Below are 23,376 nucleotides of genomic sequence, written 5' to 3' on the forward strand. Positions count from 1 at the left end.
CTAATCTTCAGTTTGAGAGTATTTTTAAGGTTGGAGATTGGGAATTGAATTGTAATTGACCTTGAGTTTGGGCATACCCCAGCTCATGCAAGCTTGGCCATCAAAACCCTAGTTGGAAGCACGGCAGCAAAAAGGGCCTGTTTGGGATAACAGTCATTGTGGGGATCATAGGCCAATATCACGGGATTAAATAGTTAACTCAGTAGTTTATGTATAGCAAGAAGTGAAATTCGGTGCACAAAAATTGATGTTGAGCATACTGCTTTATGTGATTAGTCTACATAGTCATTGCTTTCCTATGCGTATTTAATATTTACAATTATGTTTTTTAATTTAAAAATTTTAAATGACGAAAATATTTATTTTTTGTAAAAAATATATGGCATCTTATGTTCATATTATGACATCCTACGTGTAGGAAATCATAATTTTCATGCAGGATGTCATAATTTTTTTTAAAGAGTAGGAGTATTTTCGTCATTCAAAATTTTAAAACGAAAAAACAGAATTGCAGACATTAAATAAGTATTGAAAAGTGGTTGGACAAAAATATCTCTTCTATATTATGACATCCTGGACCATATTATGACATTCTAAACCATATTATGACATCCTGCATACAGAAAATCATAATTTAACGTAGGATATCATAATATACCATAAAATGACATAGTTTTCTGGACCATATTATGACATCCTGTATATAGAAAGTCATAATATACCATAGGATGTCATAATTTTTTTAAAAAATAGAGATATTTTCGTTATGCAAAATTTTTAAATAAAAAAATAAAATTGTAAGCAATAAATACGCTTGAAAAACGACGACTACATGAACCAATCACATAAAGCGGTGTGCTTCATATTGGATTTTCTACACCGCCCATGATGCACAGAATTTCTCACAGCGCGAAGCAAAACCAGCATCCAAACTTATAGAATAACATATACCGCTAAAGGAAAGGGCACGATCCATAATATTTAGGGTGAAAATAAATCAAATACTGTCCATTTAAAAATAAGATTATGATATGAATACAAATTTTAGCATATAATAAATATCGATATTCAAATTTGTATCTATCAATAAAAAACAGATAAATCTCAAAGAGAGAAATGACAAAACTAACATATCTTTACGATATTTTTGATTCAATAGCCCAATACTTTTAACCATCTGATTTATATCCACCTAGTCAATTTACGATGTATGCCTTCTGTGTCCATTTAAAATGAATTTAAATTTTAGCATCTGATTAATATCTATATCTATATTCATACACATTGCATCAAACAAAAATAGATATAGAGATTAATAAACTGACATCCAATCCATGTATTTCTATTCTCAGCCCTGGTAATATTAGCTTAGAACATTTCAAAGCATCAGTTACATTCAAAAGGTGGATGGAAGTTTGAGGAGAGCAACGGATGGGCAAAAATCACCTTCCCTTGCATGGAAATTTTCAGATTCATTTGCTGCTCGCTGACTTATAGTTGAGGATATAAGTATAAATGCACCACATGGATACATCAAAATGGGATCATATGGTAATGATTGTAATTTGAGTTCACCCTCCCTTACTACTGAATGTAGAAAGGAAGACTACCAAATTTTGTAGTTCATCAAGCACTCGCTGACCCATAGCGAGAAAAGATAGGAGATCATTTTCGTTTGGATTCATGACTCTTTTACACCTCTCACTGCATGCCGCCGTGATAACGCTTGGTGCATTGGTGGACTCGCACTATTTTCAGAGCACTGTCATATAGTCTAAGAGCACGGTGGCTGCAAAAAAGCATTCTTTAAAGTAGCTAGATCAATGGCAACGGCAGCAATACATAAGTACAAAGTCAACCTTTCAAAGTAATGTGTGCATGGTATAAAGGACAGCCTTGGGTGAAGGCCCCCTCCTAAAGAAGCTGCTAGGTACATAATTTTTTAAAAAAAAGTTTGAAAAATATAACATTACATTGATTGATGCAGCCTGTGATTGATCAAATATTCCTTATGCTTCAATCAGTCTTCATGAATCACACATGCAACAGGGAAAATAAATTTGATGATATTTTTACAGAAAACAAAGGCTTGTACCCAGGGGACATGTTCTTGACCAATTAAGTCGTATCCCTCTCGGGCTCAAAGGTATGAACTTAGATCAGCTGTTAGATATCTGAGCAGCCAACAAATCTTACTGGGAAGATCCAAAATTAATTTATCTCATTGCAGCGCAGACGACCATTTTCGCTTTGAATGGTTAGGCACATCTTGCACCAAGCCAATATAAACCACTAAAAGCATGAACAATTTCTCTCCATAGCATCAAAATAATCTTTCCTTCTGGCATCTATATACAACTAAAATACATGGGAAAACATATTCACATATCTACAATCAAAAAGAACTTCCTGAACCTTGTCTACCTTGGCCATTAGCTCATCTCCATTTTACTCACCCAACAGAATCTTCAATCATCACTTCGTTGTCATCATTTGCAGCATCATTCTCTGAATCATCTTCAGTATCATCACCATCAGATGCATCACTATTGTTGCTACCCTCAGTTTCTGCATCAGACAAGGACTCATTCTTCTCCTCCCCGCTGCCACCGTGCAAATGCTGCCTGAAATCAGGTGCAACTATTGCAATCATTGCATTCAGCACCTGATGTTCCTTGCTCAGTTTAGGGACTGCATTAACACCATTGCTCTGACTCCCTGCTGCCTGACCATCAGAGCAGGGCAGAAGTGTGGCAGCGGCAGTTGCAGTGTCTTCACCACCAGCATCAGGATCACCAATGCTTCTTGGGGACTCGTTCTCTCCATTGACAGAAGGAGCTGTGCTCACTGCCCAGCTACCAGCAACTTCAGAGGCCAACAGATCAGTCGTCCTGATTGTACCAGTCTCTGTATCTTCCAGTCTTGACTGAGAGCAACCACCAGTTTGGCCTTCAAGCCTCCCAGCGGGTTCCAAGTTTTCCAGGACCTGGGCTTCATCATCAAGCTGCATTGTGTCTCCTCCCAGATTACTGCATTTTTGCAAAGCAGTGCTTTGATCGTCAAAGCATGTATCACCAGCTTGGCTTTCTGTTCCAAGAACTCGCTCAGTGTCTGTAGGCTCCCCATCAGGAACCACTGCTGTGCCAACACCATCAATGTCTAAACCAAATCCTTTAACCAATCTATCCGCACTCGTGCATTCTAAGTCTTGGGTATTGCCGTCTTGGCTTCCCACGTCACAGTCATGCTTCTCCGTAGTGCTGGTATCATCAGCAGAACTGTCTGTCATGGCTTGGGCATTCTTTGGAGAAGAACCAGAAGCTTCTCTTGCATTGTAGCTCGGTTGACCTACTTCTCTTCCACTGACAGAAGCCACATTTACATATCTCAGTGCTACTTCATTCAGATCAATGCCTATTGATGCATCCTCATTATTCTCTTCATCTTCCAAAGCCTTCTGCATTGCCTTCAGCTGTTCCTGCTGTTTCGCAAACAATGCAGTAATTTCCTCAGTTGTTGAATAGAAGGCACGTAACTGCGTTTCCCTGGATGTCAGCCATAAGCGGGTTATAAACAAAAGAAACAATGTAACTTAGCATATAGAGAAAATTCCAAATATCCGAAGCAATAGGGTCTTCCTGAACATTAGCCTCAAGTACGCTATAGACAGACTGACGTAATCTTCACATGCAAGGAAAAATCCAAATGTAATTAGCAGTACAATTTCTTCAAATGTAAAGAAAAACTAATACGCTTTTCATAATGCCTCATTTGACATTTAACCATACCGAAGAGATGAAAAATACCATCAAATCAATTCTATCGACCCAAAAATTGAAATAAAATGCAGGTAGAATGTTTATTAAAAGACCAAACCATTCTATAGCGAGGTAGACTACAGCTCACAAAGTGATAGCACAGGTTTGTTCAACAAAAGCTTGTTTTTCCTTATGCTATAATCAATGATTTAAAAACGACAAGGCAGATCATACAGCAACCAATGTTGGGGCATGGTTAACATAAACAGATCTACCTAGAAAAAAACAAATCTAAAAGCCATATGAGTGCTATATGTCAAACCATGACAGTCCGTACTGGCACCTGGTTTCACCCAAGAACATGATTGTCATAGCATGCAAAATAATGGGCAACATCAATATGACATCATCACCTATCAAATTCCATACATTATTAGACAGGATTTAGATATACCAATTATGGCTCAGCAGACCACATAGGAATAATAAGACAATAGAGGCTCCCCTTTTGAGATTGCCTCCATCATGTTTTAAGTCCATACGACAAATTCTTTGAGACAGTGATAGGAACCAAGCAGTATTTCAGCTCATATGTATGTTATTGTTGCAAAAATTGCACGTATATATTAACAATGCAATAATAATCAGCATCTGAAGTTTCTCCTAAGTGCTACATATACAAAATATTAAAAAAATGCAGATTGGAACAAAATTCTACTAATATTTGCTATTAGAAAGATCAAGAGTGGACCTTGGAACACTCATTGAGGCAGCCAATATATGAAGGTCTACTTCATAAGTTTTCGCATCCATCATGTGTGGAAATTCTTGTAAAAGCAAATGCTTGCATTGTTATTGTTTTTAGAGAAACATGATTCACAGTTGCATTAAACAAATGAGATTCAGGATCATGCTCCCATGTAACTTCAATATATTATGAGTATCACTATCAGCTCAAGACATGATTCAATTACGTAGTAAAAAGACTAGGAGCTAATGATTATAGAAAATTCTAACAAAGAAAGATGAATTTGGATAGTTTCTATTTATTGCTGTATCTCAGTATATACGCCCCCATTGTTCTGTAATACAAATATGAAGGAACCTTACCAAAACTGCAGCTAACACTTCCATCGTATAATAAATTTAGCATGCATTACAACTGTCTTTAGAGCAAGTATTTTATGTAATTTAGAACTTATCATCTTGTTTTGTTTTGTTTGCATGTGCAAAATTGAATGCAGATTTCAAAACAAAATGTTCCACTTTCAGACTATTGTGCAGGACATTTTGTTTTAAAATCTGCATCCAATATTTCTTTCTTTCTTTTCTTTTTTTTTTTTTTGCTGGTAAAGCATCCAATTTTTCTTTAATAAAAATGTTTTCTATGCTTACCGCAGAATTATTCTTTCCCTTGCTCCTTGGAACCTTTGTTTCTCCATAGAAAGATCACGAATTGCAGCACCTATTTCAAGCTCAAGAGCTGAGACCTTTGCCCATGCTTCTTCTCGGGCCACCTGCTAACAACAGCATACAGAATTCTCAGATACAGAAAGGAAATACATGTAAGCCTTAGGGTTACTCAACTTGTAATATATCATGATACAGCTAAAAACAGAATCCATCTCAATATAGACAAGGAAAGCAGCAAACGACCAATATAACCAGAGTCCAGGCATTTAATACAAAGATATCAAGTTTGTAGTGGCATATAGTAGTACAAGATTAGAGGCATGAAATGCTTCATTAAAGAAATCATGAATGCTAAGTCACTTAGAGCAAAAGAAATCAGCTTCAGATAAAAATTATACTGCAGTTATAACTTTAGGAAATAGGATTTCAGAAACTTGATATACGCGAAATTCACAAAAAATTAAATATTTACTTACATCATTAGCATAAGCAAAAGATCTAGCTATTATTTTTAAGAGAAGCAAGGTCTAGCTATTTAAAACCACCAATTTGAGATGGTAATTTTTACTTAGATCACAACTGGTGTGCAGAAGACGACTGGTGCCCTGTGGTTCACCAGTCAGACACAATGGATGATGAATAAAAAGGGATATAGACAAGAATCTATGAGATCTGAAAGTCCTGACCATGCAGCCCACGACTTAAATAGCCATGAGAAATGATATACAGAATGAAAATACAAAGACAACATAAATTACTCTGACAGCGGTTTTGAGTACCAAATGTACAAGGCCATACACGGTGCACTGTGCCAATGTGGTACATTACTGGGATGGTACTAACATAACAACACATGGTATAGGCCTTGTGACGGCTCCAGTAGTGTACGATGTGCCATGATGGGGGCATATCAATACCACATTAGTAAGGTACCAATACATGACCTGATACCAAGATTTGAAACATTGACCTTGATAGTATCTCCTAAACATAATAGCATCAACCATGGAACATGATTAATTAGGCCATCAGCAGAACTACACATGGTATTAGCATGTGAAATAAAGATCCAAGAAGGCCCGCAGTATGGTCAGAAAGCATGGGAAGACCTGACAGCACATGCAGCCCTTAAAGAATGCAGCAAAAAAGGATCAAAAAATGGAGCTTGTAGATTATCGCTGTGATTCTTATCTCAATGTTACACAGACATCTATATTTATAAAGGATGGCTGGAAAAAAAAAAACATTGTAAAGATGATAAACAAAAGAAGGAAAAAGATAAAAGTGCTTGAGGCGACACATGAGACCACAGGTGGAACAAGAATAGCAGGAAGCAATTTTTCCCATGTATGTATATCTTTGAATCTATATCTAGTGGGATCCAGCTGAAAGTGCAACCATATGCTATGTTTTAAGACTGACAAAACACAGTTTTAATAGGTAAATGTCCCAATTATGACCCATTCATCAAAGGACAGTTTATGAAGATGAAAACTTAGTATGGGGCTATTATAAGCAATGGTGCATGCTGCAGTCATGGGTCATGCAAAGTCACAGAAGGTATACATGAGAGTATATGACTAAAAAAGGAATGTAGAAAGGAATCTCCATTAGTGAAGTCAGATTTTTCTTTCCAATTCGCTGTATTTTGCTGGTTTGTTTTTTCTGTATTTTAACTTCCAATTTCCAATCTCCATTAGTGGTCCATTTTTCACCTTTCTTCTAATATTTCCACAACCAACCTTGGAAAAGAAAGCATCTTTCATGTTTTAATTCCTCATTTTCTTAATAAAGTTTGTTTCGTTTTTTATTATATTTGTGTACAATCCATTTCAATGCTAAAAGAGAAGAATGTATTGCTCCTTTTTTCTTTTCCACATATGTTTTTTATTCTGTCTTAACTTTTGTTGATCTCTTTTGATAGTTCAAGAGACCATTGTAGATATGCTAATTTTCTGATTATATGTTTTATGATTGATGGATTATATTTTTGTGTTATTTCATCATAAGCATTTGTTCATAATGCTACCTTGTCGCAGACATCCAGAAACAGATGAGTGGCAACCAATTATAGGAACATAATGTGAAAGACTACCGGACTGGTGTTGCTCTTTTTCTCATAGAACAATCTGATCATCCAGAATAATGCACACCACATCCCATCAAAGAATCACGCAATACATGGACCATGGCCCACTATATCTCATGAGAAAAGATGCTGCACAGCTTACAGCATTCAGAGCATGTTCACTGCATTGGATGATCAAAGCATCTAATAAGAAACAGACATAACCTGCTGGCTCTGCTACTACTTAGTAACACCAAGCCTAACTCGATGAGAGAACAGACAGCTGTATTAAATGCACCCCATTGTTTCTGTGTGCGTACATGAGGCATTATGTCTTTGAAATTTAACTTGAATGCCAAAATTTATGTAAAATGGCAGCATCTACCATGCAAAATTAATTACACCCATCAAACAAATTCTTAGTTGAACCACTAAACAAAGAAAACTCCATACCACCAGAATCCTTACACAAGAATATATTTACAAAAAGAATACTATTTCTACCTTTTCACTTTCAAGTTCCTTCTGCAGTCTTTTCAATTCAGACTCCAGCATTTCCGATTTCTGTTCAACAACAGCAGTACATAAATGAACATAAGACTTCCCTTGACACTAGATATTGCGACAATTACAATAACTAATATATTTCAGCCACTCAAGTCAACAGGACTGCTATCAGGACAAGGCTCAAGTAATGCCAAGTAGACACAGGAAGGGGTAAAAGTTGTCTTATTTCCTAATTTTCAATCTATGAAATTTTTTTATGTTACTAATTAAAATCAATTGGAGTGTTGACGTTTCTCATGCTTCTCTCCAATCTAATTAGAAAACAAAAGTTTAATGCAGCTCAGCATACCTTTCTGCTGTTAGCAAAGGCTAGTTGTCCATCCTGAACCTGGTCTTCCAGTTGCCTAACATTTTTCTCGGACATCACAAGGCTTTCCCTAGCATCTTCCTGTTCAAGAGAAGCAAATAATTACAGCACAAGCTACTGGAAACAGTTCCATAAACAAGATAAGATATCTGCTTAGCTTAAAAAAGGAGTGAGTCAACAGTTACCAGCTTGGATCTTAGTGTTTCCACAAGCAAACGACTTTCTTTTTCTGATTCCTGAGAATGCACAGAGGAAAAAATAGTAACTATTTATAAATGTAAAAACAATATTTTCACTGGTATCACTACATGTTGTTTTACGATCACATTGAAGTAAAAGAGACTAGAATAATCTACAGACCTGAAGCTTACAAATAACTTCCTGCTGCTCTTTATGTTGTTTTATGTAAACATCAGCCTGCTGCTTAATTTCCTCTTGAGCCTGTGAATGAGCTTTCTGTAATGCAAATTTTAGGTCTGCTGCAGCCTTTTCCCGCTCCTCCCTCCTCAAGTTTCTTTCTTCATCTAACTGAGATTCAAGTTCAGATATAACTGCTTTCTGACTACAAGAAAAGGTGAGAGGCTTTATGTCTTTGCTTGATTCAGAAAAAGAAAAGAAAAAAGAAAAATGTAAGAGAAGCTTAGTACAGGAAAACATAACCAAGAAAAACAATTAGTCCAACAAAATCAAAACATGTCCCATGAAGGTTTTAAAAAAAAAAAGATTTAGGAAAAAAATATGTTTCACCCATCATGTAACATGATCAAGAAAAACAATTAGTCCAACAAAATCAAAACATGTCCCACAAAGGTTTTTAAAAAATGATTTAGGAAAAAAATATGTTCAACCCATCATGTTTAATTGCAGACAACACTGCCCAATAGTCATTGGGACCCTAATGAGACGTGATTCTTCCATTTTAACATATTAATTCCTGAACCCATAAAAGATGTACAGTTACATAAATGGGAAAAAATGTATAAGCATATTCAATCGTATTCTCTTAAATATTGCCTGGACCTCCTTTGTAAGGATTGCATTCATTTAAAGACTCCCAGGAATTGATGTACAAATACCCAAACAGCAACCCTATTCCGTCCTGCCCTAAGCATGTGTTGGGAAATGTTGCATAAAAACACATAAGCATAACATGGATGGATAGGAACTATGGCAAAAAGCTAAATCGACAAAGCAGCCAAGGATAACAATTTTAATCTGCATTGAAAAACTAAGGACCTATTGTGTTACGTAGAATATGAATATGTAATGCATTTACCTCTGAATTATCTCATCAGCATCAACTCGTGATTGCATGGACGCACTAAGTCTTTCATTAAGATCTTTTACTGAATTCCGTAGTTCAGCTGACAATGTGCTGAGCACATCTAGTTCTTTCTGCTTCTCATCTAACACCTGCTGCAGCTCTTTAATTTGATCAACAAAAGAATTTGATACCATCTCCTTTAGCTCTTTCATTTCCTGCAAAGTCAAATTTCATTAATAAGAAAACATGTACCAGAGAGTTGAAGTGTCAAGTCTCATTTTGATGAGAGAGAAGCAGCAATAATTACTTGGTCATTATTTTTGGTACATCAGTTACTTGGTCATTATTATCATCAACCCTCCAAAAGATATAGGAAAAAGATTTTAAAAAAATGTTTGAAGTTGATGAAGGTCAGAAATGAAAACCATTTGCATGGAACTCAATGTCCAACAAAGAATCAATGTTTCATATAGCATGGGCATTGCAAAATGCAACTTTTAATCAACAGAAAAAGATCATGCATGTCATGAATCTGTTAGCATGTGGATATATTATTATTAGGATGTAGGGAGACACTAAATGTGATCCTCAAATTAAAAGTTGGGCAAATCTTTTTTTTTTATTTCAGATGTTCCATCAGTAGAAACATATTTAGGCAAAAAAATATATATTAAAAAAAAAATGCTTGCAGCAAACACTTTTATTCTTGATCATCATTTTTAAGAACTCAAAGATATCCAACCTTTCTAGCTCAAGGTTGTCATGGGCGAATGCTTAGGCACCTAATGGTCCCACCTGGGCACTTGGACAACCCAACTGCATAGGCATGTAGGCATTCCAAGCATTCAAATGAGGCTGCTGCTCAAGTGCCTAGATTGGCGCCTAGGTAGGTGCCTCGTTGCCTTAGAACTATCTTTATCTCGATAGGCTAGAATTGGGCTAAGCCAACCACATGCCTGCCCAAGTCCAGTCCGGAAATTTTCTTTGGGGCTTCACGTCAAGCTTAGGCCCAAATTTTCTTTTCATATCCTGATCCAGGCTAAAGCCTAGTCCAGCCCAAAGCCCAATTAGGCCAATCCAAATAAGCTCGCTTGGAAAGGTTGGGCCCGACTCAAATTGGCCCAATGGACCTGATTGTTGGCTCAATTGGCCCAAAATGCTCAGCCTGATCTGAATGACCCCTACTAGAAAATCCTAATAATGAATTTGGACCAGTTTCAAGCTCAAGCTTCAAGGCGGGCCTAGGCCAAGCCAAGCATCAGCCGGAGCTTAGCTAGAAATCTATTCAGACACTATTTTCAGGCCCAAACCTGATCCGAACAGTCTTGGGCCTAGCCCAAAGCCAGCCATGACCAACAGACCTCAAGCCGACTCGAGTCCCTAAGTCTTAGGCAAGCACCTTGTATGTTAATTTATGAAAATATTAAATTTTCACTAATTCTCTTTAAGTACAAAAAAAAAAAAATATTCATGAGAGATAAATTCAATCCATCAATAGCACGTCCCCTTAGATGTTCTTTGATGCTTAAACATGCTATGTTTATAAGGATCCTTAAATCACTTAATATAAAAATGATCAAGCAAAACTATAATAATTAATCAAAGATTTCTATATTGCATAATTTAGTAGCCAATGGCCTTATGGTTTATCAATATCAAGGTTTTCAGTCTTGGTACTAGGTCTCATATGGATAGCTAACCAATACAATTCAGGTCAATATAATGCACCCTGGCACCGACACAAGTTGCGCCGCAGGAGGCTTGGTGTGTTACTAGAGGTGAGACCATGGCTGTACCATTTGTTGATACAACACTACATTGAGCCCCAAACTTCACTTGTACTTTATTAGGCCGTAAAGTACATGGTAGCATGGGTTGGTACACAAAACCTTAATCAATAAAATGTTTTTTGATGTGTTTTTATTAAATTTTAGGAATTAAACATGCAAACTAACAATTTTATTTATTTTTGATAATTTCTTTTTTCACCCAGGCTTATGCCTAGCCACCTCGGTATTCCACCAAGGCATTTAAGGGGTTTATATGTAGAACCGCCTAGGGGATTTGACAATCTTAATCTAGCTTGAATCCACATCAGGGGGCTTTTGCCTCAGCAAAACAAAAATGCATGTTTCCCCTCAACAAACTTAATGTTAAATCAAATAAAGTAAAAGGAAAAAAGGCAATAAAAAAGATAAAATTGACAAGTATCACTTCATGTTAGATGTCACTAAGCCTCATGCCAAGCTTCTCAGCAAAACTATGAAGGAACAACACCATAGTCGATTTCATCACCATCAAATCTGGATAAGACTTCTTCATAGTCTATAAGTTAATTCCTTAGAGCAAAATTGCTGCTATATGTGCAAGAAAAAAGCTCCAAGCATTCTAAGGTTAAACTCCTCCACTGCGAATCTAGCCCTCCTAAGACGTGGTGGACACTATATGATGATGATATTGATAATCCTTTCTTAGGAAAAGCTAAACTTAGTTTCTTTTGGCAAAAAGAAAGAAGGATTTTGGGTGGAATATCGTAAATCAATAATGTTGTCTTACCACAAATGGAAAAGGTTTGCAAAGTTGGCAATTCATTTACTTCTGGTATCAATTTCCTTATTGAAAATGGCATTTGGCTGGATACTTATCTTTCAGATCTTCCCCTCAAGGAATGCTTCATGAATTTTATTCTGCAGCGACAATGATGCAGAAGTCTTTCTTGCTTCAAGAGGTGCAATAGATGACCTCTTTTAATGGTGCCTTGAGGTAATCATTATCTTTCACCTACTTAGCAGATGAAAGAATTTTCAGGCAGCTTCTTTAGCTTTGGATCTGCTTCAGAAGGTGCAGATAGTGGTGGGGAGCAATTATTGAAGGTGGCATGATACTCAGTCAAGTCCTTACCTGTCCCTTTTCTAAGGCCATCCAGAAATGTCTCATCCCCCATGTCGGTGCCTTTTTTATGGGGTTTTTGGCAAACAGCACACATCTTACATAAGAGATTTTGGAAGAAGAAAGTTGGACCTCACCGCAAAAGCACAGCCTTTAAAGCAACTACTTAGAGACAATAAGCCATCTTTTTGTTAAATATCCCAGCTTGACGATGAATACAGCATTGCCTCAAAGTAACAACAGGAATCAAAAGAATGGCATGCAATATTTGGTGTTTTGGACTCACTGGAGAATTAAAGGATAAAGAGATGATTAATTTAAAATTGATTGATATATCATGGTGATGGCAAACTGCTGAAGTATTTGGAAGATAGAAAACACTAAGGGCCCATTTGGTTGGGGGTGATCTAGCATAGAAAAATAAATCACATGTCAGATTACCATATTTGGCATAAAAAAATAGATGAGAGAAACGGTAAAATAAATGATGAGTTTCATGTCTATTTTTCTAAGAGAGAAGGTAAAACAAATACCACCGGGGGGTGGTATTTATTTTCCCATGCTGGATTGCCAAATGGAGGTAATCTGAAAATATCATTTCTTAACGAAAATGTCCTCAATTATATTATATTAACATTACACTAATTATATTATATAACTAATATTATATATATGATAATAATATTATATTAATATATTATAAATTTATTGATATATAGATTAATAATATTTACAAATAATACATCACAGGGTAATTTGACAAATATATATAGTTTTGATCATTAAATCAATAACAACATAAAAACATGGCCAAAAAAAATGATATACTTTAATAGCCATACTAAACTATGAAGATTTCCTTTATCCTCATGCCATGCCTCATTACTAGACAGACATCTCTACCTAAACGCATGCAAAAGCATAAATATTTCAGCTCCTCCTGAACATCAAACAGTTACAGTGGATAAAAGTAACCATATACCATGAGAAATCAAATAAGAAGATTAAAGAAAAAAGGCTCTGAAGTTACAAATTGCTGGTTTAATTGTAAATAGTTATGATTCCTACTCCAAACCAATAAAAATATAAGATATTATAAAAACAAATGGAAAAAAAGCTAGAAGAAAAGATGAAAGAAGTAGTAGTAGTACATAAAACATAGATATGTTGAGATAAGACTAGAAGAGGGAATAAAAACAAAAAGAAAGAAGGAAAAGGTGGGGCAACAGGGCACAGGGGCAGTAATGCATACATGGTATCTCTCAAGTACATTTAGATGGATAAGTCCTTGAAATATATGCATCAACGCTGACATAAGCAGTTTAGCAATGCTCATTACTAATTTATTGTCATACCTTTTCAATACACCAAAACAATGTCTAAAGACTTGATCTCGATGTGAAGTAGCAGGTAAGCAAGCATCCATATATAGCTACAAAATCAAGTTATCGATATATAGCTACAAAATCAAGTCAAATGTAGGCTTAATGCCAATCAAGAAATGGAATGGCAAGTTCTGGGGAAAAATATTATTTTTAACTGAACTCCAAGACAACATTTGTCCATTTAAAATTCAAGATTTGATGTATATGTGCCCAGTAAGAAATAAAACTGTATAACGCCCCATTCACAGCACAAGTACCAGGAAATTTTCATGTCAGTCAGTGATCATATGAGATGCCAAGTCTGTTTTAATATGACTAAATTCAGTTTCTCAGACATGTGCAGCTTATATTAAACTAAAATTAATGGGTAAAGATCAGAGAATATTGATAAACTATAGTAATTCTCAAACACAAAATTGTGTATATGAATGAAGGAAACAGTCCCACGGAGATAGAAAGCAATGAAAAAGCATACATTTTCATGTCGAGCAATGGATGCCCGATGCTCACTATGCAAGGTCTCAATTGTGAGAACATGAGATTCCAATTGCTGCCTGAGCTCCTGCATATATTTTACAAAATCAAGACAAAGCAACCATTTCAAACAGAATATCATCCCTAAACACTACTGATTATGGCTAGAGTTATTATAATTCTCCATGAGATACCATATTAGACCGTTGAAGACTTCGAAAATCATCTAGTGAAATTGGACCATCAGGTGCACCAATGCCAATGCCTTTCAGCCTCTTGCTTTCAGCGACAACATCCTCTTTGCGATTACATATATGAAATGAGATATATTAGAGGTTAGTGGTGAGACAAGCTTAATGAGCACCAAGGCTCACTATCTCAATACCGGGCTCCGTACCAATGCTAACCTATTACTACATTGGTACAGGACCAGCTCGGCATACCGAATGTCAGTACACCCCATACACCGTATACAACTAGTATGGTACGGTACACCCCATATCATCCCATTCAATATGGTACCGCAAACATTGATAAGCACAAACATAATCACAAGTTTGGTGTTCTAGAGCAACTCAAGTAGGGATATATTTGGAATTCACAAGGAACAGACGTTTACAAAAAGAATTCAGATATTTAGAAGAAAACAACAAAACAAAAAAGAATTTAAGATTATTGATATATACATGAAAATATCATATATGTAAAACAAAAACAGAAGGGACAAAACAAAAAGTCCAGACCAAATGACACCAGCAACAGTATTCATTAATTTGCAATCCACAACCTTTTTATTAAACAGGTCATAAAACCAAACCAGAAATTGACCATTTTATTGAATAGATAAGCTAACCTAATCTAAAATGATTGAATCAAGTTAAATGGGTTAAGCATTGCCACCCTAAGTAATATAGATTCTGACATCCCATAACCTATAGACCACTAGAACCCAAAAGCTTAAACTGACAGAAAAAGGGTCAACAGTGCATAGTAGGCTCAACACATCCCCCCCCCAATGTGCGGCCCGGATCACGCACATGGAGACAGTCAAGCAGATCAGAACCATAATAAAAAATAACCTAGGATAATTAAACAAATAACTGAACTGAAGGGGTTTCAATCTCCTGACCTCCAACAAACTCGAGCTATAATACCATGTTAACTAACCAATTAACCCAAAAGTTTAGGCTGATAGGAGAAGGGTTGACAATGTATATTAGGCTTGAGATAACCATCCCATCACCCCCAACATCTCATGTGAGAACATGGACCGAATTTAATATGGCAAAGGACCTACTAAAAATTTCAAGATGCCCCAGATTTTTCTGACTCACCACATCATTCACTAGAGGCTGAATTTATTCAAGGTGAGGGGCATGTAGTGCAAGAGGATCCATTGAGGTGAGAGTATGGCATATTGTCAGATAAAGAATTGGACTTAATAAGAAAAGAACTCTAGATATTGCTATGGAAAGTCCCCTTTTCTTCTCCATCTTACCAGATTGGGTATGGATAGAGTCAATGGAGAAATAACTTGAGGACACAGCTAACACAGGTGTGTGAATGTGATTGCATGCTATATTTATGTGTGCATATGTATGTATAGGTATATGCAGGTTGGTGGGTATATGCACAAGCACATGCCTTCTATGACTGCATGAGGGATTGTGTTTCCTTAAGAGTTGAGAGGAAAGAATCTACTACTAACTTTAATCATAGGGGTGAGCCTTAAGAGTAGTGCTAGTTCCATTGGAGCCTTAAGACAACCATCAGAAGCTTGTTGCTCCCTCCAGTGTAGGCACTGGAACAGTAGAGGAGAGACAGGGAGGGGCGGGAAGGTGGCGAATGTGGGAGGGAAAAGATGGATGGATGCATGTGTTTTGAATATAGTTCACATCTACTACCTTTGTCATGTACAAATCCCAGTGCATCAGAATAACATTTTCCAATTTGCTGACCTCTAGGGCATGCGAACCAGAAAGTAAACAAAGCGACAATCACCATTATATATGCATATTTACATTGGTACATGAGATTCATTAATATATACCAGACTTTCTTTTCAAAACTGCAACATTTGCTAAGGAAGTGGATTTTTGCACTTCTCGATACACAAACGCATAAGAGTTATCTGAAAAACATATAGAGAACCAAAGTTAAAATAAAAGGGCAAAATAAACATGTAAAACAATATTAAACAAGCTAAAAAGGTGCTGAATAATTGTTCTGCATGAAGAACAAAAACAAGATAAAACAGGGGTAGCCATATACAGGATACTGAAATCAACAAAAGCCAATGACATTGTAGAAGATACAAATATACATTAGTGAAGTTAGATAGCTAGCGGCCACTATCATCTAAAAAAATTCTGATGTTGCATCCACGCCGAAAAATGATGGAACATTAGTGAGCAATTTTGGGAAGGCATCATAATTTTGCTATATAGTACATTAACATTTTAAACACACTAGAGTTTAGCCTATGCAACGCATGTGAGATGTATTGTAGTTGGTTGTGATCTCACTGTGGGATGCACAAGCAGATTGGACAGCTATGATCCTCCAAATATAATTAAAGATTTTTTTATTATTTATGCAATTTGATAATTATAATCTTAATTATGGTAGGTGCACTTCACTCATCTCTGCTCAAAACAAAACTGAACTGAGCCTTTCATCCAGTTCACAAACAACAGTAATTAAAGCACAGAGAGAGATGTGGAGAGGAATGACATAATCCTCATGCAAAACACTCCAGAATAAGTGCTGAATATTGGAATAGACTATAACTTCCACATTTTTGAAGGGCTTGATCGTGGACACCATGTTCACTGACTCTTATAGGAAAAGGTCAGCAATGTAAAAACTGAAAAATTAAGGTTTACTACAAATGGTGAACGAAGATCATATCAATTTCACCCATAAAGTTAGCAGCTTAATAACGCGACACTATTCTAAATCAGCATGTATTTTTATCAAATATATCAGCAATCCAGTTGTCACCTAAAAACATATCAATATGGTAGCACCCATATTGGCAAAAGTGCTCTTATTGTTTAATTTGCAAGTGCCTGAAAGATAGAATACAAGGCCTACAACCACATTATATTATTATCTGTGGAATAGAGCTACACAAGATCCAAGGTGTTGACAAACCGCTTGGGATTGGCACCATATAGGCTTGTTTGGGATATAGGAAACAAGACAGGCTCAAATAGATGACAAAAGTTCAGCTAATAAACAGGCAGAGACTGAACAGTTATGGCTTGCGAGAATAAGTAAAAGCTCCAATTGGCTCTGCAAGAAGCTTGTTCAAGCTCCGCCTTTGTGAGATCTAAACCAAGCTTAATCACCTGCTGTTAAGCTCCTGGAACTCAGCTTGAGCTCAGCCCATTCATATAGCAAGCATAGCCTAAGCAGTCTACTACTCAGCTTGGCAAAGCTTGTTTGCAGTTCTCCTGGTGGAATTGAGTGGCCTAAAAGCTGTTCCCATTATTGATGAAATGATCATATTTTCTAATGTCATATTTTTCATTCATGCAAATGCTTCACGTGTTAATGAGTCACACGCAATGAACGTGAGTAGGAAAAGAGTCCATTGTTTGACACAACTGAAGTGATTAAACAGTTAGTTTCAAAGAAAGTTACGAGATTATTCTGGTAACACCTGCAATTCTTAGCAATACGTAAGGTCAGAGGCACATGACTGCAATAGTAGACAGTGTCTGACCACATTAGTGGTTATTCTATGACCCATTAAAGAATGATCTCATACTGGCCAACCAGTCTGTTTCCTCACCAAATGGTCAGTGTCAAGAATCCACCTAATGAATAACAATGTCCGTAGCTGTCATTCTCGATGCAAGAATTTACATGGTCTTTAGAATGAGCACAAATTTTCTTTGTGATAGTACTAGATATAGTACTCACGCAAAGTGCCCTCAGTAGCTAGGCTGAATTATGGATGGAAATACAAATGTTCAGCATGGAATCCATCATATTTTCCATTTTAGGAATAGATGTGACTATACAGACAATGTTTATCTCAAGTGTTCCAATTGGTTTCCATGATCCCATAAATACCAAAAAATGGTAAGAAATAAGTCATGATTCCTCAAGGATTATATTCCTCAGTGACTAACAATTTGAGGTCCTGATGGCAAATGGTAATAAATAGTGGGAGATGGATCACCAGCCACCAACTATGGCGAATGGTGGATGTGACAGAGATACCACAAGTTGTGCCAAGTATTTTTGTTTTCAAAGGCATCCACCAAAGGCGCCAGCATTGGCGCATTAGTAGCTAGGCTGCCTGCTCCTAAGCCACTTAGTATTCTCTTTATCTCGCAATTCGCAAACTGTTCCCTTAAGGTCCACCGTCTCAATACCAGATTCTGTACCGATAAAATCCCATGATAGTGTCAGTATGTGGTACAGTATGGTACAATAGTATTGGTATGGGGCAGTATAACATACCTGTATGGTATGGTACGGTATGATATACTCCATACCGCTCGATACGAGGTGGTACAGCAAACCATGCCTTCTCTTATCTCACATGTTCCTCTTGTTACGTTGCTTGCCTCCAAGTTTCCCAACTCTAATCACCAACCTAAGTAGCAAATTGTACCAAAGAACCCAGCAGTGGTGGGAGAGGGGCCACCTACCAATGGCAAAGCTACCAGCAATGGCCGACGGCAGTAACCACCAATTGTGTCAGGCAGCAACGGCAAATGGTGAAGACAATGATGACGATCGCCAATCATACTAGGTATGTCTCTTCTATGCCAAGCAGCAACAATGAACAACAGAGCAACAATTGTGCCAGGTATGTCTCTTCTTCTATGACGTAGTGGGAGAGGGATCATAGGCCACAAGCGTGGAGCCACCAGCAACAACAAATGGTGAAGGTGATAGAGACAGGAACCAAGTGTGCCAGGATGCAACAATGAACAGTGAAGGCGACAGCAATAGCCACCAAATATGCCAATTATGTCTCTTTTATGTCATGCAGCAATAGGTGAAGGTAGAAATGAAGGTAACAATCACCAATTGTGCTAGGTGTGTCTTCTCCTAGCTGATAAGACAGATCATCAGCCTTTAGCAGAGCCACCAATGACAATGAATGGTGGAGGCGACGACAATAGCCACCGTGCCAAGCAACAACATCAAATGCTGAAGGTGATGACGGCAGCCACTGATAATGCCAAGTACATCTCTTCTGTGTCAAGTAGCAACAGCAAATGATGGAAGTGACGATAACAACCACCAATTGTGCCAGATATGTTTGTTTTCAAAGACACCAACCTAGATAGATTAATAGGCTGAGTTGCCTAGGCCCAAGCCGTTTAGTATTCTCATCCTTTCCCAATTCTCAACCTATTTCCTTATGTTGCATGTTCCCTCTGATTAGGCTATTTGCCCCTTGGTTTCCCTACTCCAGCCACCAACCCAAGTAGCAAAGTGTACCAATAAACTAAGCAGTAGTCGGAGAGGGATCACAGACCAATGGCAGAGCCACCAGCAAGGATGAAAGGCAGAGGTGATGGCATCAACCACCAATAGTACCAGACAGGATAACTAATGGCATAGACAACTGCAACAGCCCCTATTTGTGCCGGGCAGCAAAGGTGATGGTGGCAACCGCCAACTGTGCTAGGTCTGTCTCTTCTATGCCAGGCAACAATGGCAAACACCAAAGGTGATAGCAACATCCACCAATTGTGCCCGGTATGTCTCACCTTCTACAAGGTAGCAAAAGAGGGATCACAAGCCACTTCCGAACCCACCAGCAATAACAAACGAAGAAGATGACAACGACAACCACCAATTACACCATGCAAGAATGGCAAAAGATGGAGGTGATGGCAATAGCAACCAATTATGCTATGTATGTCTCTTCCTCTATTCCCATTTTTTCCTTGTCTGGTTGTTTCTTCTTCAATTTTGATCCTTCTACCAAGATTCTAAATCCCATGAGATGGGGCTATCCCGATTTTCTTATGGAATGGAGCACATTGCTGTCTCACACCATCCTAATGCTTGGACTAAAGGATGTCTCTAGACATACCAATCAAGACGATGGGACGATAGTAGGGCAGTCCCATCATAATACATGGGATGGTACCCCATCCCGCAGGACGTCCCATTGGGACTTGAATCCTTACCTTCTACTTCTTAGTTAGGCCTAAGCACTGACTTGCAAGTGCCTTGCAACCAGCAAGCTGTACTGCTTCTCTTTCCTTCTCATTCACTCATTGAATGCAAGAAATAGATCTAACATGCCATACATGATGCGGACGGGGTTTATTGAAGAGGATTTTCACTATATATAAGCATCACATGTATCTTTTGCAGCATTTCAGGCATTTCTTCCCTAGGCAGCTGCCTATTTGCTTAGGTCCCTGCCTATGCCATATAGGGGGTCCATTGATTGGCCCCACCTAAGCCTTTTCACAGCATTGATGTACAACCAACCCTGACTGTAAATCCACATGCATATGTATGCATTTCTTTTTCCATATGTGGTATTGTGTTGTTTGAGCAGGACATGCTACATAACCTTTCCTAACCTCCTTGATGAGCTGTCTGAGAAAAAAAAATGTTAAGGGTATGGGAGTGGGAAAGCAATCCTAGCAATGCTTAGTACAGGTCCCAATGGGACATTCCGTGAGACACCGGGATGAGGTACCATCCCATGTGTTGGGACAGGCCGTCCCGCTAGCATCCCAACATCCCGATCGGGATGTCTTGGAACATCGTCTATCCCAAGTGTCGGGACAGGATGGGACGGTGACACGTCCCATTCCATAAGAAAACTGGAATAGCCCCATCCCACGAGATTTAAAACATTGCTTGGTATAATTGATATAATATGGCAATGTACAATTTTGTAGAAATCTAACTATACTGCAATTATTCTTTTTATAACAAAATGCAAGGAACTCCTATTTCTCCTCCCTCCTTACTATGTAATGTTCATCCATTACGATCAGCCACTCAGCTAGAAACCTTTTAGGATTGCATCAGTATGTTCAAATCAATTGTCGAAGTATGAAACCCATTGTACACCTCATAAACATCTAATCTTGACTAAATCTCTCTCTACAATAATTGGAAATATTCATGCTTCACAAAAGCAATTCAATGAAAAGAAAAAGAGGATGATTTTGCAAATATACATCCTGATTGGCAAAGACATATAAATAGTATTTAGATTCAAAATCAAGATCAACACAACATGTGATATTGTATTTAAATAAAAAACATCTTTTTGATCATCAATATCAGCTTGCAGAGCTCTAATAAAAGTTTTCACTACTATGATATGATAGAAGGCAGATTAGCAAAAGCAACTTTTTATGAGAAAAAAGTTCTTGCATGTTACCATTATGTGGAGGAGCAATAAAAGATATTATATCCCCATGCTGAAGTCTAGCTTGTGGAGAATGTTTTCTTAGCTTTGTCCAGTTGAGATATGTCCCATTCGTGCTGAAAAGCTAGGACAAATCAGTTTATATACATGCAATCATCTGATGAATCATTTATAAGGACAACCTTGTGTCTTTTAGAAAAACCGGCACAGACAAATCAGGATCCAGCTCTCCATCTGCAGCAGCTACTCTATCCCTAAAAAGTCTGCAATGATTTGCACTAACAGCAAGTGCTCCAATCTGGAAATGCGTATCCTCAGCACATCGGCCCAAGCAATGCTCGTCCGCACTCAAAAGAATATTAATTCCCTTGTGTGAACTATCTCCATCAGCAGGAGTTGTAAAGAGATAACAAATATATAGTGCAAATTTTAAAGCATAGTTCTTGGATGAACATGTTATAAAATTAAGAAAGATCAAGTGAGAACCGAGCATCTGTGCAAGCAAAAGAGTTGCATTAGTTGGAAAAAATACAAAGAACCAATCAGGAATGATATGTTCATGTACAATGAGGAACAAAGGATGCACCTTGATCAAACTGAAATGGCAGACTTCATTCATCAGACTTGAAAACAATTCGCGTGGACCAAAGAAATTCGTGGGGCAAGTTATGCAAAAGTGTCAGAAAAGAATATGAGAAAAGATCCGACCCTTTACAAGCAAAGATTTATATGAGGTCGGTCCCCAAGTACATGGTATAAAAAAGATTGTAGGCTAAGGTCAAAACAGCTGATAGCCAGGAAAATAGTAGGTATGTTGCTTCGGAAAAAGAATGATCGATCCTACACTCACCACCAACTTACATGATTGATTGCTATTTCCCGACAAGTAACGTCAAGAAAGTTGGAAAATATGGTGGCTGGGAGTTTTAACGGCTATAGCATGAACCCTAAACCTCTTGTAGTCAAAAAAAGACAACTACTTTCAACTATTCCACCCCGTTTCAGAATCTCGAAAGCACCAACAATTGGTTCCTGGGGAATTACGTTCAAAAAGGATATAGAATTCTTAGTTCTACTGCACGCGTACCGGCGCAGCAGAGTACTGGGGTACGGCAGAGAGACAATAGGGCTAGGGTTAGGAGAAGGGTCAAGATTCGAGGAGTTCTTCGAGAAAAGGGGACAGGAAAGAGTGAGAAGGGATACCTGGGGGCGCTGGCGGGCGTTCTTGGAGATAGCGGTGAGAACGGCCCAGACGCCGGGGTCGGGGTTCTGGACGGGCTGATCGGAGAACTTGCGGGCGACGGCACGGATCTCGTCCTCCGAGCTCACGGACGATTTGGGCACCGACGGGATCCTCGCAGCAGACACCTCGACCTTCGCGGGATCGCCGGCGGAGTCCACCGCCATTGCCATCCTCGGAGTTGGAAAGTGGCTTCGGAGAAGAGAAGGGCGGGGCGAATAGCGGAGCGAGGGAAAAAAAAATTATCACGGCCTTCGTACCCAGGAAGCGACTGGGGAGCTCTCTGGCGAGGCGCGACTGGATCTCCAGGGGCGTACACCCGGGTGCGGATCTGGACCCTGCGTCCTGTCATCGATCGTTGGGATTTGGTCCGGTCGGGTGGCTAATCGGTTCGATCAGGATAAGAAATGGACTCGGATGATTAGATCGGCGCCGATTGTCGGCGTAGCTTTTGGACTCTTTCTGTTAATTCGTCTGGTTCTTTTGTCGCCCCTGCGCCCGAAGAAATGGTCACTGGCAAAGCGACGCCGGTGGACGCGCGACCCTGAAACCTCTTGCAGTCACAAAAACAAAAAAAAAAAAAAAAAAAAAAAAAAAGAAGAAGAAGAAGAAGAAGGAGGAGGAGGAGGAGAAGGA

The 23,376-nt window shown here is 38.1% G+C and overlaps 1 protein-coding gene across 9 annotated transcripts; it reads right to left on the bottom strand.

Moving 5' to 3' along the window:
• Nucleotides 1–1,991: 1,991 nt before the first annotated feature.
• Nucleotides 1,992–23,152, bottom strand: LOC105054180 (uncharacterized). Of its 9 annotated transcripts, XM_073246041.1 has the most exons (14): nucleotides 22,704–22,831; nucleotides 22,087–22,123; nucleotides 21,683–21,993; nucleotides 21,513–21,616; nucleotides 16,176–16,256; nucleotides 14,320–14,423; nucleotides 14,127–14,213; nucleotides 9,390–9,592; nucleotides 8,474–8,708; nucleotides 8,299–8,349; nucleotides 8,096–8,194; nucleotides 7,744–7,803; nucleotides 5,154–5,278; nucleotides 1,992–3,545 (listed from the first exon to the last, which is right to left on the bottom strand). In XM_073246041.1, the coding sequence occupies exons 2-14, from the start codon at nucleotides 22,117–22,119 to the stop codon at nucleotides 2,453–2,455; spliced, it is 2,586 nt and encodes an 861-aa protein (XP_073102142.1). In that variant the 5' UTR covers nucleotides 22,120–22,123; nucleotides 22,704–22,831; the 3' UTR covers nucleotides 1,992–2,452. The 9 variants fall into 9 exon arrangements, with proteins under 9 accessions (XP_073102142.1, XP_073102137.1, XP_073102143.1 ...); XM_073246036.1 differs by lacking the exon at nucleotides 22,087–22,123 and having other exon boundaries at nucleotides 22,704–23,152; XM_073246042.1 differs by lacking the exon at nucleotides 22,087–22,123 and having other exon boundaries at nucleotides 21,683–21,798; nucleotides 22,704–23,146.
• Between the last annotated feature and the right edge of the window lie 224 nt (nucleotides 23,153–23,376).

This window comes from Elaeis guineensis, chromosome 11 (genome assembly GCF_000442705.2).
Source record: "Elaeis guineensis isolate ETL-2024a chromosome 11, EG11, whole genome shotgun sequence".
NCBI classification, from domain to species: Eukaryota; Viridiplantae; Streptophyta; class Magnoliopsida; order Arecales; family Arecaceae; genus Elaeis; species Elaeis guineensis.

Excerpts from the sequence above, each read along its gene's own strand:
- LOC105054180 (XM_073246036.1), bottom strand. The coding sequence starts at position 22,913 with ATGGCAATGGCGGTGGACTCCGCCGGCGATCCCGCGAAGGTCGAGGTG. Across the intron at positions 7,804-8,095 it reads CCTTTGCTAACAGCAGAAAG|AAATCGGAAATGCTGGAGTC; the intron begins GTATGCTGAGCT and ends GTTGTTGAACAG. Across the intron at positions 5,279-7,743 it reads AGGAACTTGAAAGTGAAAAG|CAGGTGGCCCGAGAAGAAGC; the intron begins GTAGAAATAGTA and ends TGCTGTTGTTAG.